The sequence below is a fragment of the Rhinolophus hipposideros genome (genome assembly GCF_964194185.1).
Source record: "Rhinolophus hipposideros genome assembly, chromosome: 21".
Classification (NCBI taxonomy): Eukaryota; Metazoa; Chordata; class Mammalia; order Chiroptera; family Rhinolophidae; genus Rhinolophus; species Rhinolophus hipposideros.
In genome coordinates this window covers 48,276,186-48,298,258 of record NC_138067.1, presented here as the reverse complement: position 1 = coordinate 48,298,258, position 22,073 = coordinate 48,276,186, and the positions used below count along the sequence as shown (strand labels likewise).

At 43.7% G+C, this 22,073-nt stretch overlaps 1 protein-coding gene across 2 annotated transcripts; it reads right to left on the bottom strand.

Annotated features, from left to right (window-relative positions):
* Window positions 1-208: 208 nt before the first annotated feature.
* On the bottom strand, window positions 209-21,619 carry ZNF582 (zinc finger protein 582). Of its 2 annotated transcripts, XM_081030682.1 has the most exons (6): window positions 21,303-21,619; window positions 19,876-19,964; window positions 19,146-19,272; window positions 18,797-18,892; window positions 1,751-2,712; window positions 209-603 (listed from the first exon to the last, which is right to left on the bottom strand). In XM_081030682.1, exons 1-6 carry the CDS (start codon window positions 21,313-21,315, stop codon window positions 499-501), a joined length of 1,392 nt encoding a protein of 463 aa, XP_080886808.1. In that variant the 5' UTR covers window positions 21,316-21,619; the 3' UTR covers window positions 209-498. The 2 variants fall into 2 exon arrangements, with proteins under 2 accessions (XP_080886808.1, XP_080886807.1); XM_081030681.1 differs by having other exon boundaries at window positions 488-2,712.
* Between the last annotated feature and the right edge of the window lie 454 nt (window positions 21,620-22,073).

The following is a 22,073-nucleotide window of genomic DNA, read 5'->3' as shown; positions in this document are numbered from 1 at the left end:
AAAACGTAGAATATGTATATATATATATACACATATATATTTGTGTGTGTGTGTGTGTGTGTGTGTATGTATATATATATATATATATATATATATATATATATATATATATATATTCAATGTTATGGAACATACACAAACATCAATCCTGTGCTTAGCCACAAAGAAAAATGTCAAATTCATAAAAAGTAGGTATTTCCAGGCCACACTGACCAATCATAATAAAATTTGAAGTTATATACTTCAGGATGCTTTTGGCTGCAAGTTGACCAAATATCCAACTAAAATTAATTTCAGCAATAAAGGTTTATTTCTTACATAACAAGGCACCAAAGAGACAGTTTCAGAATGGGCCTCGTAGCTGTGTTGTCAGGGCTCCAATCAGCTTTTCTAAGGTTCTCTGTTTCCTCCTCCGGGTTCCAAGATGGCAGCAGCAGCTCCAGGCATCATGTTCTCATAGGAAAATGTTTAAAAGCAGGAAACCAGAGGAGGGTCTTCCTAACACATCTGTCTTTTCCGAACGAGGAAAATCTTTCCCAAAGTCCCGCGGGTCCGTTCCTGGAACATACTGGCCATACACTGGAACATATGAGCTATCCTGAGCTGCAAAGGAGGCTGAAAATTAGCATCTGACATCTTCAGATTCTAAGGCAAAACCCAGATGCTGCCAATAGGAAGGGGAATTGGGTACGGCTGCTGAGTAGGCAACCAACCCTTTCTGTCTGTGACAGAAATTATAAAAGAACCCAAAACAATTAACGTGGAAATTAAGAAACCATCTCCTAAATTTAGTTTACTCTTGGATCAGGGAAGAAATAAACTGAGATTATTGTAAGATAACTACTTTCTGTTTCATCATTTTGTATTAATTTGTTCTTTCATCACCTGGGTGTTTGGTGTTCTTTTTTCTGGCTTCTTGAATAGCACATTTAGTATATTTGAGTATAATATTTCAGGTTTTCATGTTTAGCATGAAAAGGCCATAAAAATTCTGAGTAGCGTTAGCCACATCCCATGTCGGTTGGCATGTAAAACTCTCACTGTTGTTCTTTTCTTTACCATCATGGTAATTGCAAGATTTATTTCTTTGTTAACTCAAGAATAACATGGCTCTTTTGTTTCTTTTTAGTTTCCAAGAGAATGAAAATGTTTGGCTATTGTTAAAATTATTACACAGTGATTAGAAAAGGTAAACTGGGAATGTGTTAGAGTCAAAATTTTTCCAACCTTTCCTTGCTTCTTTGATAATCATGGTCTCAACAATTTACATCCATAAAATTTTTCTTCAATATGAATTTTATGATACTAAGGACAGCTCTGAATGAAGGCATTCCCATTCATGTTACATTCAAGTCTTTCTCCAACATACAAGGAGCAAGCTGTGATGAGCCTATGCCAATGGGCTCTCCCCAGTACTTCCATTCATATGATTGCTTGCTAACATAAATTCCCTGATGATGAGCAAAGGGTAAGTGCTGATGGAAGGCTTTTCTACATTTATTAAATTCATTCGTGTTTCTCTATTTTGCATTCGCTGATGTTGAACAGTGGTTGAATCATGATTTAAAGTCCTCCCACCTTCCTTATACTCATAAGACTTTCCCTCAGTATGAACGACCTGATGTTGGATCAGTTGTGAGCAGTGACTGAAGGCCTTCCCACAGGCCTTACATTCATAGGGCTTCTCGCCCGTATGAATTCTGTAATGCACAGTAAGATGTGACACCCGTTTGAAAGCCCTAGCGCATACCTTACACTGGTAGGGTTTCTCTCCAGTGTGAATCCTCTGGTGCTGCTTAAGTTGTGAGCTGACCCTAAAGGCCTTCCCACATGCCTTACATTCATAAGGTTTCTCGCCGGTGTGAATTCTCTGATGCCGAATAAGAGTTGAGCCTTGATTAAAGGCTTTCCCACAGTCCTTACATTCATAGAGCTTCTTGCCAGTATGAATAGTCTGATGTTGAATCAACTGAGATCGATGACTGAAGGTCTTCCCACACTCCTTGCAGGAGTAGGGCTTTTCACCCGTATGAATTCTATAATGTACTTTAAGATGTGAGATCCGATTGAAGGCCTTCCCACACTCCTTACATTGATAGGGTTTCTCTCCAGTGTGAATTCGTTGATGTTCAATCAGCTGTGAGCTCCGACTAAAGGCCTTTGCACAATCCTTGCATTCATAAGGTTTCTCGCCAGTATGAACTCTCTGGTGTTGTATGAAATTTGAACCTGAATTGAAGGCCTTTCCACATTCTTTACACTCGTAGGGTTTCTTGCCAGAATGAATATTCTCATGTTGAATTAGTCGTGAGCCATATTTAAAGGCCTTCCCACATTCCTTACATTTATAGGGTTTCTCATTAGTGTGAAGTCCTTGATGACTAACAAGGAAGTCTTCTGGCCAGAAGTCTTCTCTGCATTCATCATATCCACAGGATTTGTCTCTAGTATGGATTTTCTGATAAAAAGTAAGGGATGCTTGCTGGTTGAAAGTGGGCATTTCTTTGTGATTGATTATTATTTGACTCAAATGTCCATCTGGATTTCCCTGTTGTCTGTCAAACTGGATTCTGTGTTCCCAATTGTCTTGGAAACTCGAGTACTCAAGACCATAACTTGTAAGGCCTTTCCTTATCTTCCACTGAGGTGACTGCACTTCACAAATGGGCTGCTTTGGAGACAATACCTTAGTATCATAGCTGGACTCCAATACTGCAAAAGAAGAAGAAAGTAAGGATGTGTTTGTCTGTTTTTATTTATTCCAGAGTAAGGAATTTGTGTAGCAAAAATTGGAAAATTTAGACTCAATATCTCTAGTTCTTGAATGTGGCTAAGCAATTAGAAAATGGACAAGTAGGACACAGAAAGAGTAAACACCATAAATGAGATGAGTGAGGTAATTAGGGAGGTGATAAGTGTAGTTCAAAAATACTAGTATAAATCAGAATCACCATTTTAAAAAAATGAATCACCGTTTTAAAAAAAATGAATGTTTCTATGAAACCCTAGAAAAGACAATTATGATCTAGAGTGGCAGAATGCAAACCACTGGCTGCCTGAGGCTGGGGTATGAGCAATGGTGTGGGAAAGAACACAAAAGTGGCTTTTCAGGGTGATGGAAACATCCTCTATGTTGACTGGTGGTGGCTACATGAGTGTATGTACATATTTGTCAATACTCATCAAAATATTTTACTTTAAATGCAGGCATTCTATTGAATATAAATTATACCTCAATAAAGTAGGTTTTAAAAAATTATGGTGAGGGTGGGCTGGATGCTCATCTGGCTAGAGGAACATGCTGGTGTATCTGCTTGTTAGGGGGTGTGGTGGTACAGGGAGGGGGGCATTCTCACATGTCCACTGGATGCTGTAATAAGCCAGCTGCAGCCTCCTGATGTGATGCTTCCTATCTCTGAAGTTTAGCTGACACCATGGCTGGAGCTGATGTCAACTGGACCAGTCTTTCCAGGACCTTTCCAGGGCCTAATGGTGATCTTGGAAAAAGGAGGGCCTTGTTCCTTGTTTAGAGGATTAGGCCCCAATTTAAGGGAGGTGGCCTCCTCCAGACCAACATTCTTTGCTGCTCAAACTGCAAGGAAAAGCTGAATGGTGTACTTGATCCTGATTCCACCTGATACATGATTTTGGCTGTGGTGGCCTGTTTTGCTGCAATCATAGCACCCAATCTGATTTGGCTGATAAAGAATCGGTTACATGGGGGAGGGGGGTATCATTTTGTGAAGGGTAAAATGTCTAACTATTACATTGTTTTGTACACCTGAAACAAACAAAAAAAAAGAATCGGTTATAGTGATGCAAGGAACTACAGGGCAACATGAATGGCTGCTCTTGAAGGTGGTCATGAAGTGTATCAGCCAGACGGCCCAACAGGACTTTGGGTGAGCGTGTCTGCCTCATATGGTGGCACATGGGAGGCTGAGATTTATTTCGTTGTTTGTGTAAGTATTTAATGAAAACTACTGGAACATAAGATCACTTCTACAATGGAAAATGATGAAGAGCCTGAGAAAGAAGAATCAGATTTTGTGGCAACGATGCTGCTGTCACTTCAAACACTTGCGTCAGAAACAATAGTCCTTCATATGAAGTTGTGAGAATAAGACCATGAAGAGGGCACAACGGGCAGGTACTTTTTCAGGTGCCATGTTTGCATGTTCAAGAGGAAGGTTATAGGTCTCATTACTATGGTCTGACAATTCCAGAAAGGCAGATTCTCAACACAGCCATTATGATGGTCACCGATGAACTGGTGGTTGATCTGCTCCATGGTTAGTGACACCTGACTGCCATCCCACAAAGGAAAACTTTGCAGTGGACCATGGAGTAGTAAAACCAGCCTGGTGGACAGACACTAGTTTGGGATTGAAGAACTGTGCCCAAACGGAAGACTGGTTTTAGGAATTAAAGTGATCACACATTACTTGGTCTTTCTGGCAGTGTGGGAAAACGCCTGGCTGCCTCTAAGGACCTGCCTTTAAAAGCACTCCTCTCTCTAAACTGCCACTTTTTCTATCACAGGTATCTGACACAGCTGAGTTTTGTTGAATTATGACAGTTAGGGTATAAAAAGTGCTCTCACCTAAATTAAGCATTCCCTAATTAAATACTGTGTTATAACTATCCAAAGATAGGATGGGCAGTCATAATTTTCTAACTTCTGGCTTCTGTTCAATTCCCTATAAAGTTGCAAAGTAGAAATAATAATAGTGAGGTCATCTGTATTACTTTCATGTTATCCTGACAGGACCAAGCACAATATTTTAATTACTCAGCATTCATAGTCACTGTTTTGGGCAACTAATGAAATAATGTCTAAAAATTGTAGTCTTGTGTGTAGTCTTAACATTAAAACATTTTGGTTTTCTCATATGGAACCTCAAGGGATCTCAAATAGCCAAACAATCCTGAAAAGGAAGAACAAAGTTGGAGGTCTCACTCAGTTCCTGACTTCAAAATATATGACGAACCTACAGAACTTAAAACAGTGTGGTACTGGCATAAAAGCAGATATGTAGACCAATGGAACAGAATAGAGCCCAGAAATAAACTGTCATGCATATGGTCAAATAATCTTTAACAAGCATGCCAAGACCATACAATGAGGAAAGGACAGTCTTCCACAAATGGTGTTGAGGAAACTGGATATCAACATGCAAAAGAATGAAGCAGGACTCTCTCACCCTGTACAAAAATTAACTCAAAATGGAATGAAGACTTAAACATAGGACCTAGGACTATAAAGCTCCGGGAAGAAAACATAGGTGAGAAGCTTCACAGCATTGTATTTGGCAATAATTACTTGGATATGGCACAAAAAGCATAGGCCACAAAAGCAAAAGTAGATAAATGGGACTACATCAAACTTAGAATTGCCTGTGCATCAAAGGAAACCATTAATAGAGTGAAAAGGCAACCTACAGATTGGAAGAAAATATTTGCAAGCCATATATCTGATAATGGGTTAATATCCAAAAGAAATAAAGAACTCCTACAACTCAACAACAACGAAAAAACTGAACCTGATTAAAAAATGGGCAGAGGACTTGAATAGACATTTCCCTAAAGAAGATATACACATAGCCCACAAGCACATGAAAAGATGCTCAACATCACCAATCACTAGACAAATGCAAATCAAAACTAGAATGAGACACTATCTCACAGCCATTAGGATGGCCATTCTAAAAAAACCAAACAGAAAATAAGTGTTGGAGAGGATGTGTAGAAATTGGAACCCCTGTGTGCTAATGGTGGGAATGTGAAATGGTACAGTTGCATGGAAAACTGTATGAAGGTTCTGAAAAAAATTAAAAATTGAACTTCCATATGATCTAGGAATTCCACTTCTGGGTATACTATATCAAAAAGAATTGAAAGCAGAATCTAAGAGAGGTATCTTTATACCCACATTCACTGCAACATTATTCACAAGAGCCAAGAGGTGAAAGCAACCCAAGTGTCCATTCATCGATGAAAGGATAAAAAAAATGTGGTCTATACATACAGCCTTAAAATGGAAGGAAATCCTGTCACATGCTATGACAGACAAACCTGAAGTACATCATGCTAAGTGAAAGAAGCCAGACACCAAAGGCCACATATTGTGGTTCCATTTATGTGAAATGCCCACAATAAGGAAATCCACATAGATAGATAGATAGATAGATAGATAGATAGATAGATAGATAGATAGATAGAGCAAAAGAGCAGTTGTCAGGGGCTGAGGGAAAGGGGATGGGGAGTGACTGCTTCCTTCTGGGGTGTGTCTAGGAAAAACACACGCTCAACACCACTCTACTCTCCGTATGTCACTTCTGATCACCAAGTGTGTCGGTTTACCCCCACACCGAGCGATTCTCAGCTCCCTGGCACATACTGACTGGCGGTCCACAAATTTAATTCAATTCTGACACTGTCTTTCTGCAGATAGTGTCAGATCCCACAGGTTCGGGGTTTGGTCCATAGGACTGCCTCTGGCTCCACCCCGCCCTTCCATGAACCCCTCCTGGGGTTCAATCATTTGCTAGAATGGCTCACGGGGAAAATAGCTTACTCACTAGATCACGAGTTTATTACACAGGATACAACTCAGGAGCAGCCAGATGGAAGAGGCACAGGGCCAGGTGTGTGTATGGGGGGACGGAGGCGAAGCATCCACGCCTCACCAGGTGCCACCCTCCCACCTTCCACGGGTTCAAACACCTGGAAGCTCTCCGAACCCCCAACTTTAGGGATTTTTAGGGAAGTTTTATTACGTAGGCAAAATTGATTAAATCTGGCCATTGATGATTAACTCAACCTCCAGCCTCTCTCCCCTCCCCAGAGTTTGGGGGGGTAGGACCATAAGTTCCAACACTCTAATAGCATGAGTGGTTCCCTTCTCAAACAGCCCCCACCCTGGTTGGAGCTATCCAGGAGTCCCCAGTCACTCATCAGCACACAAGAAGACTCATTACTTCACAGATTTCAAGGGTTGTCAGAGCTGTGCCAGAAAATGGGGATGAAGATCAAATACAAGGAATGATCAAACAATACGGTGAATGTTTAAATAAAAACAAAATTTATTATAGTAAAAGACACATTGCCATTAATTCCCCTCAAAATACACCCCCCTCGCTTCAAACGCACTTACCCATCGTTCTTGCCACTTTCTGAAGCAGTTCTGGAAGTCCTCTTTCATGAGAGTCTTTAGTTGTTTTGTCATGGTTGCCTAGATGTCCTGAATCATTTTGACTTTGGGGAAGAGCCAGAAATCGCATGGTGCCAGATCCAGTGAATAAGATGGATGAGTACACACCGTAATGTTTTAATTTGACAGAAATTGCTGTACCAGAAGCAATGTGTGACATGGAGCATTGTCATTATGGAGGATGATTTACGACACTTTAACACACACATTCTCCCAACCATAGCTCACAGCTGACTGACTGCACTGAACAAGTTGAAACCTGTCACACACTATTACTAAGGTTTGACGTTCCACTTCCCATTTTGAAAATCCCTGCCTTTCCACTGGATGGCACTTGGCAACAGCATTCACCGTATTTTTTTTTTTATCACAAATGAAAACCCTCCGTGTCACACATGGCTTCTGGTACAGCAATTTCTGTCAAATAAAAGCGTTACAGTGGGGCAACCTGGTAGGGACCCCCTCTTGTTCTGAGAGCTGCGATTCTTTACTCTTTACTTTTAATAAACTATCCTCTTTCACAACTCCTCACCTCTCCTTGGTCCGTGCTTCCATTCTTCGGTTTCACAAGACACAATCCTGGCACAAAGAAAATATTCTATATCATTTGGGGGTTTGTCAAGGAAATGAAGGAGAGGTAAATATTATCTGTGCCTTTCTACTTACCTTCATCATTTTTGTCTCTTTCTCCTGTCACACAAATATCAGGCCTCAGTCAGCCATTTAAAAGCGACCAGCGCAGCTGCCGAGCTTAAGCCAGGGAGGTAAAGGCTTTGTGGAAGGGCTCTGGTCAATCCCCTCTGGCACTGAGCCAGAGGTATGTTGGCTACAGTCTGACAGCTTTCTCTTGTAAGGAGGGGAGCCCGAGAATGGCGCGAGGGCCTGGAAGGGTGCCATTTGGAGGATCTCTCCCTCCCTCTCTGCTACTTTCTCCTATTCCTCTGCTGCCTTTTTCCCTTCTGTGAGGAGGCTGAATGCTGGCGTGTGGCCAGGACAGTGGGCCTTTGCAGACAACTAAGGGACTCTGGTCGTGGCTACTCTGCGATGGGCCCCAAAGGTCTCTCTGGTCCCTTCCCAGCCCGACCGCCCATAAGGGTGCCAGTGAGATGTCTCCTCCAATGATGCTGCTCTTCTCATCCTGTCACTATCTCTCCCCAGTTATCGAGACATTGTTCCGGGGTCCCTTCCCTGTGAGACCTCCTCAACACTGCCCGGCAATGTATTTTGACAAGCCAGCAAGGAGGTAAGCCCTTTTCAGGGGACCCTAAAATCTCTCGTGCACTTTCCTAACTGTTTCGTTTGCCATCCTTTGAGGGCATAGGTTGGACAGTTAAGTGGCCATTAGGGCATTCCCCGCTTGAAAACCCCTGTGACAAAATAACCCTGTCTTGGAACTGGTCATTTAGGACCCGCTGGGCTCAAGACAAATCCAAGCACCAGTAAGGTCTGTGCTTGTACGACATGTCTCTCTAGAGCAGGGGTGTCAAAACTGCGGCCCACGGGCCAACTGAGGTCCGCAATCCATTGTTAATTGGCCTGCAGCAAATTCCAAAAATATATTTAGTTTACTTAAATAAACCAAGTGAGGCAATATGTACTTCACCTCGAGTGAGTGGCCCGGATGTTTGTGTATTTTACCGCATGTGGCCCTTGGTAAAAAACAGTGAAAAAAGTTTGGACACCCTTGCTCTAGAGACTTGATTTTTCATCCCCTATGTTCTTCCATGGTCTCATTGTGCTCCTCTGGGGACCATGTGCTAGCTTCTCTGCCCCCTGGCTCCGCCCCCCAGCTCAGCCCTGGAGCGTCAGCTGAGAGGGAGGGGCAGCAAAAGCGCAGCTCCTTCAGACACCGCCTGCCTGGCCACCACAGCCACCGAAACAGCCTTGTCCAAAGCCTTTTGGGGCTTCAGATGTCTCTTTTTGTCCTCCCTCACATATTGGGCTTTAGGGCCTCCTTCCACTCCCTCTCATCTAGGCTGTATGCTTTCCTTACAGACTTTTTGAGTATATACTCCCTCCTTAAACACCTCTATTCAGAAGGCCGCTATTATATCAATTGTACCATCAATTTTCAAGACGCCCAGAGTCGGGCCATACACCCCTCTATTTTAAAACACCTCATTATTGGCCACAGCCTTTATTGGCCTGTGGGCCAGCTCCAGACGTTCAGGAAGGCTCCAGACATTCAGGACACAAACGGACTTGGGTAGGCACCCACCAGAGGCACAGGCCAGGCAGCACAGGTAAGCACGACTAACCCTGGCACGCAGTGTCTCCCCACTCACCCCGGAATGGGTCGTGCGGTTTCTGTGGCCCAAGTTTTCTAGGGGATGTCCTAGACCACATTGTGGGAGATGAATTGCAAAGGGACACCTTTCTGTTCTTCCTCCCTTTCAGATGGGCAATCAGCCCTCATGAGCCTTCACCGCCCCCCGAACTGCATCTTGAAACATTGGGACAAATTCGACCCTCAGACTTTGAAGAAGCGACACCTGGTTTTCTTTTGCTCCGAGGTTTGGCCTCAATACAAGTTGGAAGATGGGGAAATTTGGCCTTCTGAGGTAAGTACTAACTATAATACTATCATGCAATTAGATATATTTTGCGGGCGGGAAGGCAAATGGTCAGAAGTTCCTTACGTACAAGCTTTCTTTGTTCTAAGAGCAAAGAGAACACAGATCTTTGCCAAAAGTGTAAGATAGACCCAGCCCTTGTGGGTCTCTTGTACCCCTCCTCCTAAGGAGACTTCTCCTAAGGAAACTCCTCCTAAGGAGATCCCTCCTAAAGGGACTCCTCCAAAGGAACCTCCAATGGGATCTTCCTCTCCTGAGGAGGTCCCTTCAACAGACACCCAGTCAAGAGATCATCCCAAAATTTGATATCCTGCTCTTCTTCTGAAGCCGGTTCCTGCCCCGGCCCCTTCTAGTTGTCCACCATATCCAGGACCTCCTGTGCAAAAGCATCCCCAGCTTGGAGTACACCTCCTACCCTTACAGGAAATGCCAGGAGAAATTGGGCCTGCCAGAGTTCAAGTCCCTTTCTCCCTACAGGACCTTAGACAAATAAAGGGAGACCTAGGGAAGTTTTCACATGATCCTTATAAATATATAGAAGCTTTCCAGAAACTGACCCCGATCTCTGACCTCTCTTGGAGAAATGTCATGTTAATTTTAAATCAGACTCTCACGAGTTCTGAAAAACAAGCAGCCTTGCAAGCTGCCGAAAAGTTTGGAGATGAACAGTTCTCCGTATATCATGAGAGCCAGGGAGGACAGGACCCCACTCAAGAGCCTTTCTACGGGACAACAAGCAGTACCCGCTGCAGACCCACAATGGGATCCCAATACAGCCATGGGAAATTGGCAAAGAAAACACTTTCTGGCATGCATTTTAGAGGAACTGAGGAGAACTAGGGCTAAATCCATCAATTATTCAAAACTATCCACTATTAGCCAAAATTCGGAAGAAATTCCCTCAGCCTTTTTAGAATGGCTCCAGGAGGCCCTAATCAAATACACTTCCATTGGGCCAAATTCCCCTGTAGGGGAAATTCTTTTGAAGGACAAATTCTTAACACAGGCTGCCCCAAATATCTGCAGGAATTTACAAAAACTGGCTATTGGTCCTGAAAGCACCTTGGACCAGTTATTCAAAGTGGCCAACTCCGTCTTTCACAATAGGGACCAAAAGGAAGACCAGGATAAGGAGAGGAAGATAAGAAAGAAGGCAGAAGTACTGGTGGTTGCCTTAGAGGGTGCCCAAATAAAGTCCGACTGCCACTGATGTTGGCAAAGGGAAAGCCAACAGCAACCAGAGCCGACCCGGAGACCTCTGTGGCCCTGTCCCATCTGTAAAGGGAACTGTCCCATCTGTAAAGGGGATTACAGGGAGTCAGACTGTCCCCACAGGCCTCCACCCCCGAGGCCAGTCTCATCCAGTCAGGCTACCACTCAGGACTGATGGGCCCCAGGGCTTCTACCAGTGGCTCTCTTGTCCCACCTAGCCATTGGGACTCCTGAGCCCGGGGTAACACCCCAGAAGTGGAAGGAAAATCTATTGATTTCCTTCTAGACACAGGAACCACATTCTTTGTCCTCCTCTCCAATCCAAGGCCCCCCTCCAATCAACATGTTACTGTCCACGGAGTCATAGGCAAGCCAACTACAGTAATACCTCGGTTTTCGAATGTCTCTGTTGACGAACATTTCAGTTTACAAATGCCATAAACTCAGAAATAAATGCTTCCTGAAACACACCTCGTAAGTCAAACATGTCACATGGCTTCCGCTGAGTGCAAGATCCTGAAGCCTAGCTATTGGCTGTTTTTGAACGTTTCAGAACTCCAACGGTCTTCCGGAAAGGATTATGTTCGAAAACCGAGGTACCGCTATACTAAATATTTTTCCCAGCCCTTAGGCTGCGTATGGGGCGACCTAATGTTCTCCCATTCATTCTTAATCATGCCAGAAAGCCCTACCCCACTATTAGGAAGAGACATCACGTCTGAGATGGGAACTATTGTTCTCTTAGCCCCTGGAAGTATTCCTAGCGCTTCCCGGTGTTAGAAGCCAACATCAACTCTGATGTTTGGGCCACACAGGGGGTAGTTGGTTGTGCCTTAACAGCCATCCCAGTCCACAATCATCTTAAGGACCCCACTATATTTCCTTGCCAAAAACAATACCCTCTAAAACCCGAGGCACGGAAAGGGCTAATACCAATCATTAACAATCTCAAATGACAAGGCCTTCTTAGAGAATGCAGTAGTCCTTGCAACACCCCGATCTTAGGAATTCCCAAACCAAATGGGGAATGGAGGTTCAAGACCTCTGGGCCATCAACGAGGCAGTTACTCCTCTACACCCTATAGTTTCAAATCCTGACACGCTCTTAACCCAAATATCTGAGGCTGCCAGATGGTTCACCGTTTTAGACTTAAAAGATGCCTTTTTCTGATACTTGTATACGCTGACTCACAATATCTTTTTGCCTTTGAGGACCCTGAAAGCCAGACTTCACAGCTCACCTGGACAGTCCTTCCTCAGGGGTTTAGAAACAGTCCCCACCTATCTGGACAGGCCCTCTCTAGGGACTTATCAGAATGTTCTTATGACAGTTGCACGCTCTTACAATATGTCGACGACCTCCTGTTATGTGCTCCGTCTGAAGACTTGATCAGCCGAAGCACCCACTGCTCTTCTATATTTCTTAACCTCTCAAGGCTACATGATTTCCAAGGCTAAGGCCCAGGTGTGTCAAACTTATGTCAAATACCTTGGGCTAATTACCCCGGAAGGAACTAGGGCCCTAGGAGAGGACAGGATCCGTCCCATCTCCAGGTATCCCCTACCTAAGACTCTAAAACATCTAAGGGGCTTCCTAGACATCACTGACTAACTGCCACCTATGGAATCCAGGAGACGGAGAAATGGCCCTCCCTCTCTATCAACTAATCAAAGACACTCAAGCTGCAAATACTACCCTGTTACTTTGGAGCCCAGAGACAGAACAGGCTTTTAACCTTTTAAAACAAGCTTCCAAGTGCCCCAGCTTTAAGCCTGCCCACAGGAAAATCCTTTCATTTATATGTAAGAGAGAGAAAAGGAATGGCTTTAGGAGTCTTAAAGCAGCCCAGGGGACCCTCACAACAGCCAGTGGGCTAAGTAAAGAGCTGGACCTTGTAGCATGTGACTGGCCAGCCTGTCTCCGGGCAGTAGCTGTGGCTGCTCTCCTAGTTCTTAAAGCCACCAAGCTCACAATGGGGCAAGACTTAACCGTTTTCACCCCACACCACATACAAGAGCTTTTAAATGCTGGTAATAGTCACTGGCTCACTGATAGCCACCTCCTGAGGTATCAGGCCCTCTTATTAGAAGGTCCTGTAATTCAAATACAAACTTGCTCCACCCTTAATCCTGCCACCTTCCTCCTAGAGATGGAGGAAGAATTAACTCATGATTGCCAACAAGTTTTAATGCAAACCTGTACTGCTAGAGCAGATTTACAAGAAACACCCCTAGACAACCAGATTGGACTCTCTTCACTGATAAGAGCTCTTTTATAGAAAATGACATACAAAAGGCTGGACACGCTATATCTCCTCTACATAGTATCTTAGAAAATATAAGCCTTCCCTCTGGCATCAGCACACAACTGGCTGAGCTAATAGCTTTCCCCTGAGCACTAGAACTGAGTAAAGGAAAAAGAGCCGTAACTCTGGCTAATCAATGTGTTAATTTCACTAGCGGCTCCAACCAGTGCCTTAATCTTTCAGGCGGTAACAGTTTAAACTGTAGCTCTACCACCTCTATGAGTTCTAATGCACACGTCAAATTGCTGGCTAGATGGTTTCTCATTTGTGGGAAGATAACCTCCCAGCTTACAGCACTGGGGGATCCTGCTCTCTCGGGAGATTAACTATCTTCTTACCCCCAAAGCCTCATCAGGTTAAACATCACAATCAACTTACTCTGGACTCCAGCTGTAACAGTGGTATACATTTATTCAGCCCTGCTGGGTATTACCTCATGCTATCGCCTACTATGTGTCTCAGCTTACAGACTACTCACTGGTTGGCTACAATGGCCTATAAGACAACAACATCCTCACCTGGATTTGTTCATCTACCGGGGACCCTTAGGTAGACCTCCGGACAAGCCCTAGCTGCCAGTCTCTTTCTACGCCCCTCCTCAGCCTGAAGTAGCCAGAGCGGTCATCGCTCCTATTCCCCACTGGAAGTTAGGGTTATGTCTTCAGAGGGGGGATTGAGACAGGTTAGTTAGCATGTCATTAGGTAGACAGGGAGGTCCCTGGTGGAATAAACAAAGGCAGCCATAGCCTCAAACTCCAGGTTTGTCTCCTTCACTCCAGGACAAAGATATGAGAATGCACCTTGAGGTTAATAAAATATCTCATAAATCCCTTTGGGCCAGACAAAGGAACAGATCTGATAGATAGGGATGGGTTCGTTAATCCCTTTAGGGTGGGCAAACAGGACAAACCTGATAGACCCGAATTCCATTAGAAGGCACCAGCCCCTTCTCCAAGAAGGCAAGGGAAGATATAAAAACCAGAGCCTTTGCCCCACGTTGGGCAACCCGGTCAGGACTCCCTCTAGTTCCGAGAACTGCGACTCTTTCCTCTTTACTTTTAATAAACTAACCACTTTAAAAAAAAAAAAAAAAAACAGGAACAAAACAAAAAAACATTACTGTTTGTCCTCATCCACCTTATTTATCACATCTGTCACCGTGTGACTTCTGGCTCTTCCGCAAAGTCAAAATGACCATGGAAGGTAAATGTTTTAAATTGATTCAGGACATCAAGGTAGCCATGACAGTGCAACTGAAGACATTCATAAAAGAGGACTTCCAGAACTGCTTCAGAAAGTGGCAAGAACATTAGATAAGTGTGTTCGAAGTGAAGGGGAATATTTTAATGACAAGGTGTCTTTTACTGTAATAAAAAATTTTAATTTAACATTCATCATATTTTTGATCACACCTCATATATATTTCTTATTATAAATCATGATATCACAGAATGATAAAAACATTTTGAAACTAGGTAATGGTGATACCGTGTTTCCCCGAAAATAAGACCTGGCCAGACCATCAGTTTGAATGCATCTTTTGGAGCAAAAATTAATGTAAGACCCGGTCTTATTTTACTATACATTTTAATACAATATAAAATGTAACATAATTAATATAATATGATATACTGTAAGACCAGGTCTTATATTATTTTTTGCTCCAAAAGACGCATTAGAGGTGATGGTTCAGCTAGGTCTTATTTTCAGGGAAACACAGTAGTCATACAACATGGTGACTGTACTAAGTACCAATGAACTATATACTTGAAGGTGATTAAACAGGTGAAATGTGTTATGTATTTTTATCATTTTTTAAAAATTAAAATTAAACTTAAAAAGGAAAATTTCTGGAAAATGTATAAATTACCACAACTTAATAAATGCAACATTTGCCATGTTTAGATTCAGTATTCAGTATTAGGAAATCTATTCACATAATCCAGACTTTACAGATTGAAAAAGAAAAAACAAAAACCCACAAGATATGAAAAGTGGACGCTTTTTTAACCAAATAAAATATACTTATCTTACTCATATACCCAAGTATGATATTCTGTTTAATGAGAAAATACTAAAAAATTTTGCTATTAAGGTCAAGAATGAGATTAGGACGTACACTATTTCCACTAACATTGTTCTGGGGGATCCTATATAATCAGCATCATAAACAGGCAAGAGAAAAAAACCTAAGCAGTATAAAAACGCAAACATTATCGCCATTTGCAAATGACATAATTGAATACTTGGTATGCTCAAGAGAAGTACATGAAAAACAGTGATAAAACAGTGAGAAAATTCAGGAAGTTGGGTTAGCTACAAAATTAACCTGAAGACATAAACGGCTTTTATCATATAAAAAATAACCAGTTGGAATATAATATGGATGAATGTCATATTTTATTCGTCCACATTATGGATTATGACATTTCCAATAGCAGCAACAAACATAAAATACCTACGAATAACTGTAAGAAGAAACGTACAAGATCTGTATAAAGAAAATGTTAAACCTTCATTGGGGTGGACAAAAATGAAGGGGAAAGCTTAACATGATCTTCAATAGAAGGCTCTATCTAAGAGAGAAAACCGTTTCCTTCTAAATTAATCTATAAATTTATCATGATCTCAGTAAGAAAAATCACATTATTATTTTTGTTTTTTTTGAAACCAGTTAGTCTGATTCTAATGTTCAGATGGAAAACTAAATGAGAACAGTCAGGAAATTTCTGGAAAAAAAATGAAGAGGGACCAATTCTACCAGGTTTTTAAAACATATATAAGACCTCAATAATTAAAACAGCATTGTGTTGTCACATGGTTAGACAGAAAGACTAACAGGATAGAATAGAAAGTGTAAAAATACATCGAAATACAGAGGTATAATAACAGATGATACAGGTGACTTTAGAGATCAATGCGGAAAAGATAAAATTAGCTAATGAATGCTATTTGAACAACTAGATAACAATGTGAAAGTTAACATGAAATCACATCTTACAATAGGATAAATTCCAGATGGATCATATTACCATAAATAAACTGAAAAAACACAGCAGACTTTGTAACCTCAGAGGGTGACGTCCTCTTTAAATACGACACAAACCCACCCATCTAAGGAATAAAAAAACTGAGCACCACAAACAAACAAACCAACAAACAAGCAAGCAAATAGTGTGCTGTCCAAATTCAAAAACAAATGTTCTCATCATAGACGTGGTAGGCAGAATAACAGCCTCCCAAGGTGCCTGCATCCTGACCCCCAGGACCCGAGGACACGTTAGGTTACACGGCTGCACACGTCTTCACTCGTGACTCAGGCCACACCTCATCTCGCTTACTGCCAAGGGCCAACTGCCACCTGACTGTGGTGAGTCCACACCTGTGGTACTCAGGTCTTAGCAACCCATTTGAAGTGCTCTTACAGTATGTTGTGGAAACTGTGTATTGATGTTTTTGGTCTCCTGTGACATGTATTGATGTTTTTGGTCTCCTGTGACTGGTTTTCAATCAGGGAAGATTCTGTCCCCACCCAGGACATTTGGCAATGTCCGGAGACATTGTTATTGTCCCAGTGAGGGTAGGGGTTTACTGGCATCTGGTGAGTAGAGGCCAAGGGGTCTGCTGCACATCCTACAGTGCAGCATGGCCCTCCACAACAAAGAATTATCCTGCCCAAAATGTCAACACCCCTGAGACCGAGAAACCCGCCATCCAGTGTACGGGCACTGCAGGCAGAGGGGACAGCCCTGTGGCAAAGCTGGGCTGTGCCACCACAGCAGAGCCAAGTAGCTGTGACACAGACCACATGGCCAGGAATGCCTCAAATATTTACTGTCTGGCCTTTTAATGAAAACATTGGCCAACCCCTATGCTAACAGAACAGCAAAGGGCTTGTGTAGCTCTAACTGAATGAGCCACAGGGAGAGTGACAGATGAAATCAGGGGAAGCAGATCATATAAAGAAACACAGTGCAACAGAACTTTCTGTGCTATTGAAAATGTTCCATTCTGCATGGTCCAATATGGAAGTCACTAGCTCCACATGACTACTGTGCATTTGAAATGCGTTACCGTGTTTCCCCGAAAATAAGAGCTCTAATGCATCTTTTGGAGCAAAAATCTATATAAGACCCGGTCTTATTTTACTACAATATAAGACCGGGTCTTATATAACATAATACAAGACCAGATCTTATATTAATTTTTGCTCCAAAAGACATATTAGAGTTGATTGTCCGGCTAGGTCTTATTTTTGAGGAAACGGTGGGGTGACTATGGAATGAAATTTGTATTTCATTTAAAATTTTAGTTAAAATTAAAATTTAAATAGCATGTGTGGCTAGTGGTTACTCTATTGGCAGCACAGACATAGAACTTCTAGGCCATGGTATGGATTTTGGAGTTTCTCTGAGCGAGATGGGAAGCTTTCGAGAGGTTCTGAGCAGAGACGTGATACACCCTCACTGAAGTATGTAGTGAAGCAGTCACTCTAGCTGCTATGTGGAAAACACACTGTAGTGGACAAGAGTGGAAGCAGAAGGATGGGGAGGAGGCTACTGAATAGTCCAAGCCACAGAGGATGGTGGTGGGGAAGTGGGCAGTAGCAGTATGCTGGTTAGAAGTAGTTCAATTCTGGATTATTTCAAAGTAGAGTGACTAGGATTTGCTGACAGACTATGGAAGTGTGTGGAAGAGAGAAGTCAAGGATGCTTCGAGTGTTTTTGACTTGAGCAAGAATCAAGTGTCCTATTACTGAAGTGCAGAAGACAGGGGGAAGGGTAGACTTGTTGGGGGGAAGTCAGGACTCCTTTGTGGACTTAAGTTCGAAGCCTGGTAAGCACCCCAGTGGCCATGATGAGAAGGCGGTTGGACATAAGTAGCTGGAGCTTACGGAGAGGCTGAAGGTGAAGGTAACCATTTGTGTGTCTGACAGAACTTTCCGCAATGATGTAATGTATCTGTGTTGTCCAATACAAGGCCATGGGCCAGAAAGTAGCTACTGAACATTTGAAATATGGTAAGTGCAACTGAAGTACTGAAGTATTAAGTATATTTCATCATAATTAACTGAATTTCAATGGCCACATGGGGCCAGTGGTGCCATACTGGACAGCACAGGTATGAGTGGTATTTATAGCACGGTCATGGACAAGGTCCTGGGGATGAAAACAAATAGGAAAGAAGAGGCCCAAGTCTGAGCCCAACATTTAGAGACGCTGAGAAGATCAACCAAAGGAGTCCGAGGGTGGGGTAATGGCGCAGGATAGAACAAGAGGTAGTGATGGCCCAAACATACAGAAATGCTTCAGGAAGGAACCCGCTTTTGTCAAATGCGCTGACAAGCTACAGAAGATGATGACTGGGACCTGATTTCTGAGTCTGGCAACTTGGAGGAAAGGTCTTGCTTCCTGTCGCCCATGGCCAGCTTCTTGCCAAAGAGTTGGACGGTTATCTGTGGTAGCTTCTCTTCCCATGCATGCATCACTCACCTGAGCATACGCCTCGGGTTGCTGCCCTCTCTACCATCCAGGGCTCTTTGCCTTGCTCCAGGAAGGAGATCACATCAGGTTTGGAAATGGCAAGATCTGGTTGAGAAAAAACATGCCACCCAGTTATGGTGTGTACCCCAAAATTCAGATCCACGGCCTGGTCATCGAGGAGGAGAGTCAGCTGCAGGAAGGGCCACAGGAAAACGTGACATAACCTGACATTTGGGGAAGATGTAGCTTCAGCCAATGGATCTGCCCTTTAACCACTCAAAGAGTAACCCAAGATTGACAAAGAAGGAACAGATATGCCCAAGGGTAACCTCCGAACTATAAGACCAGGTCACCTTACCCAGCGAGACCAGGTTGCTGTAAGTCTCCAGCATAACGTCTCTGTACAACTCCCTCTGAGCTGGCACCAGCTGTTCCCATTCTTCTTGGGAGAAGACTACAGCCACGTCCCTGAACAAGTCTGACCCCTGGAACAACAGGCAGGTATGCTGTCATATGTGCACATCAAGGACATGTCTCTGGTGGCATGAGGGGAGATGGAGGAATGTGCAGGAATAGGGTGTTCTGGGGAAAGAGAAAGCTGGGGCTAGAGGCCTCTGATGTGAGTGGATGACAAGAGAAAATGGGCATTGATCGCTTCTCGGCCTTTTGGCTAAGATCAAGTGTAGAAAATGGGCATTGATAAAATGGAAAGGTTCAATGTTTTTGAAAATTCCTTTTTATTATAAACCAAAGCTACTGTATACAGGCCTGGGATGAACATTAAAATCCAACTAAATGGAGTTTTCCCAATTGTGACAGTGCAATAAAGTATGCTGCCTATTCTGTCCTTGGCATATATTAAATTCTCCCCGTGAGAACTAGAATTTCTACTTTTATGGGGGTTGAGGGTAAGGGAAGCCCAAACCAATCATTTTTGATAGGAAAGGACAATGGATGGGTGACCATACTAGCTGCCTGGTCCTTTCATTCCCTAAAATGGGAACCTCTGAGAAGCAGATTCTTGGATAGAAACCAGGTGGTAAGCTTCAGGATAAGGAAAGCAAGTATTTACATGATTTTAAACTCACAAGGGACATGACTTTTAGAATTTCATGGGCTGATGGGTCCGCCTCCTGGCTCCTCTGTTGGGGAAGGGCAGAGTCCTGAGATGGCAGAGCTGGGGGAGGAAAGAGCAAATATGAGGCCAGGCTGGCCTTACGGTTCCCAGAATGCCACAGTTACAAGTCCCCATTCGCTAACCCCCACCGACCACAAAAATTAGAGGTAGTTGGGACAAATTGTGGCCCTCACCCAACTCCAGGGACCCAGCTTCAGCTGCAGCAAGGGGGCCCTTTCCCTCTATATGCCCAGAGAATTCCACCTTGTTACTGATGCAAATCTGAGACGGATGCTCAGCGCTGGCCCGGTTACTGAGACATAATGGTGTCCCAAGGACCAGGAAGGCTGTCCTCAGGCCAGGAAGCACAGACCGCCCAGGGCACGATGAGGCCTACCCAGAACCAGACCATTTTTAACTCCCTTGTGCCCACAATGTAAAACTTTCAGGAGTCTCCTTGGCACTTTCCCCAACTTCCACTTTCACAAACAGCCCCACAGTCCTACTTAAGGCCTGGTGGGCACCACTTTGTGGACCCTGCCTGGAGTCAACAGGTGGGGTGTGATTGTAAATTAGATGGAGCAGGTCCCGTGCTCCATTATCAGCACATAAATAAGCCCCAGCACAGAGAAGTAACAGTGTGCAAAACTGTGCACACAATATTCGCTGCAAAACAGAACTGAATATTAGTATGTAACAGAAGTAGGCTAGTGGTCGAATCAATTTTGGCTCAGCCAAATGATGGATGCCAAACAACTATCAAAAAACAATATGGGGCAACATTAAATGACAATGAAAGATCGTCACAAATGGACCCTTTGTACATCAGAGCATTCAGCAAAATAAGTCAAACCCACCCACCTACTGACACATGGCCTAAAAAAAAACCCCAAAAAACAAAACCAATACTGGAATAGAAAACATCAAATTATTAAGAGTGATGTTATTTAACAACTTCTTGAGTTGCTTGTAAAGAAGCTTAGGACAATGCCCAACATGTTACAAATATTTAATTTTTTTCCAAGTATTTACTCTAAGTAATAAGTAAATGAGATAATTATGAATGTTCTTTAATATCACGTAATAGGAATTTTTCCTTACTGTGACCACTGTTTTAACATTATCTGTAATAGCTGTTTAATATTTTATTACATGAGTGCCCAATGATTTACTCAACCATTTCTCCATTGTTGGAGACAGATTTTGAACAAAATCATCTAAAATGTTCCCAAGTCGTCTTTTAAACTAGTGATTCTAAATCGTCTGGAGTCTTGCAACTCTTCGCGAATCTCATGAAATAAGACTTCGCCCAAAATTAAAAAAAAAAAAGGCACGCATAAGAATAAGTGCAAAATACCCGCAAACATTTTCAGTGGGTCGAGACCCCTCATCACCCACCTAAGGGGTCCATCGGCCGAGGCAATGAGCAGGAACGCAGAAAGGAGGTGCCAGCGAGACGCGCGCCGCGGGGACCGATGGGAAATGCAGTCCAGAGCCAGGGAAGCCGCAGACCGAAGCTGGAGTGAGACGTTCCGGTTCTTCCCAGGCCTGAGACCCACCCGGCCGCGGCGCCCGCTCTCGCACGGACGCCGGAGCGGCCGGCAGGCTCCGGGAGCCCCTCACTTGCCGTCTGCTCGGGTCCAGGTGCCACCGCAACCGCGCCCCCCGCAGCGCAGGGTACCCTTTCTCCTCAGTACCGGCGGACTCACCGCCTAGAGCCGGAAGATGGCGCAGACGCACAAAGCCGCGCCAATGCTGCGTCGCGATTGGGCCAGCGCCGCAGTGTCTTCTGGGAAACGTAGTCGCTAGGAGAAAAGGTCATCGCTAAGCCGTAAGGCCGGTCTCGAGATGTTCCTGCGTGGGACCGGGGCGTGCGTGCGTGCGGGCCGTCGGGTGACACGACGACATGTGTACTGTTCGGTTGGTGTGTGTGTGTGTGAGTGTGAGAAGGTCTGTGCGTGGGGTGTGTTGTCTGCGCGCGATGGTCTCTCTGCGGGCGAGTGTGTGAGTCTGCTGTCACTGTGTGTGCAGAGGTTCTTGTGAGGGTGTGTGTCGTTTTTGGTTATGACCCGGTCCTTGAATGTGTGACTGGAACCGTTCAGCGCTGTGTGTGACTGTGCAAAAGTGTGTGTGAAAAATGTTCTCATCTATTAAATCACCGTTTCTGTG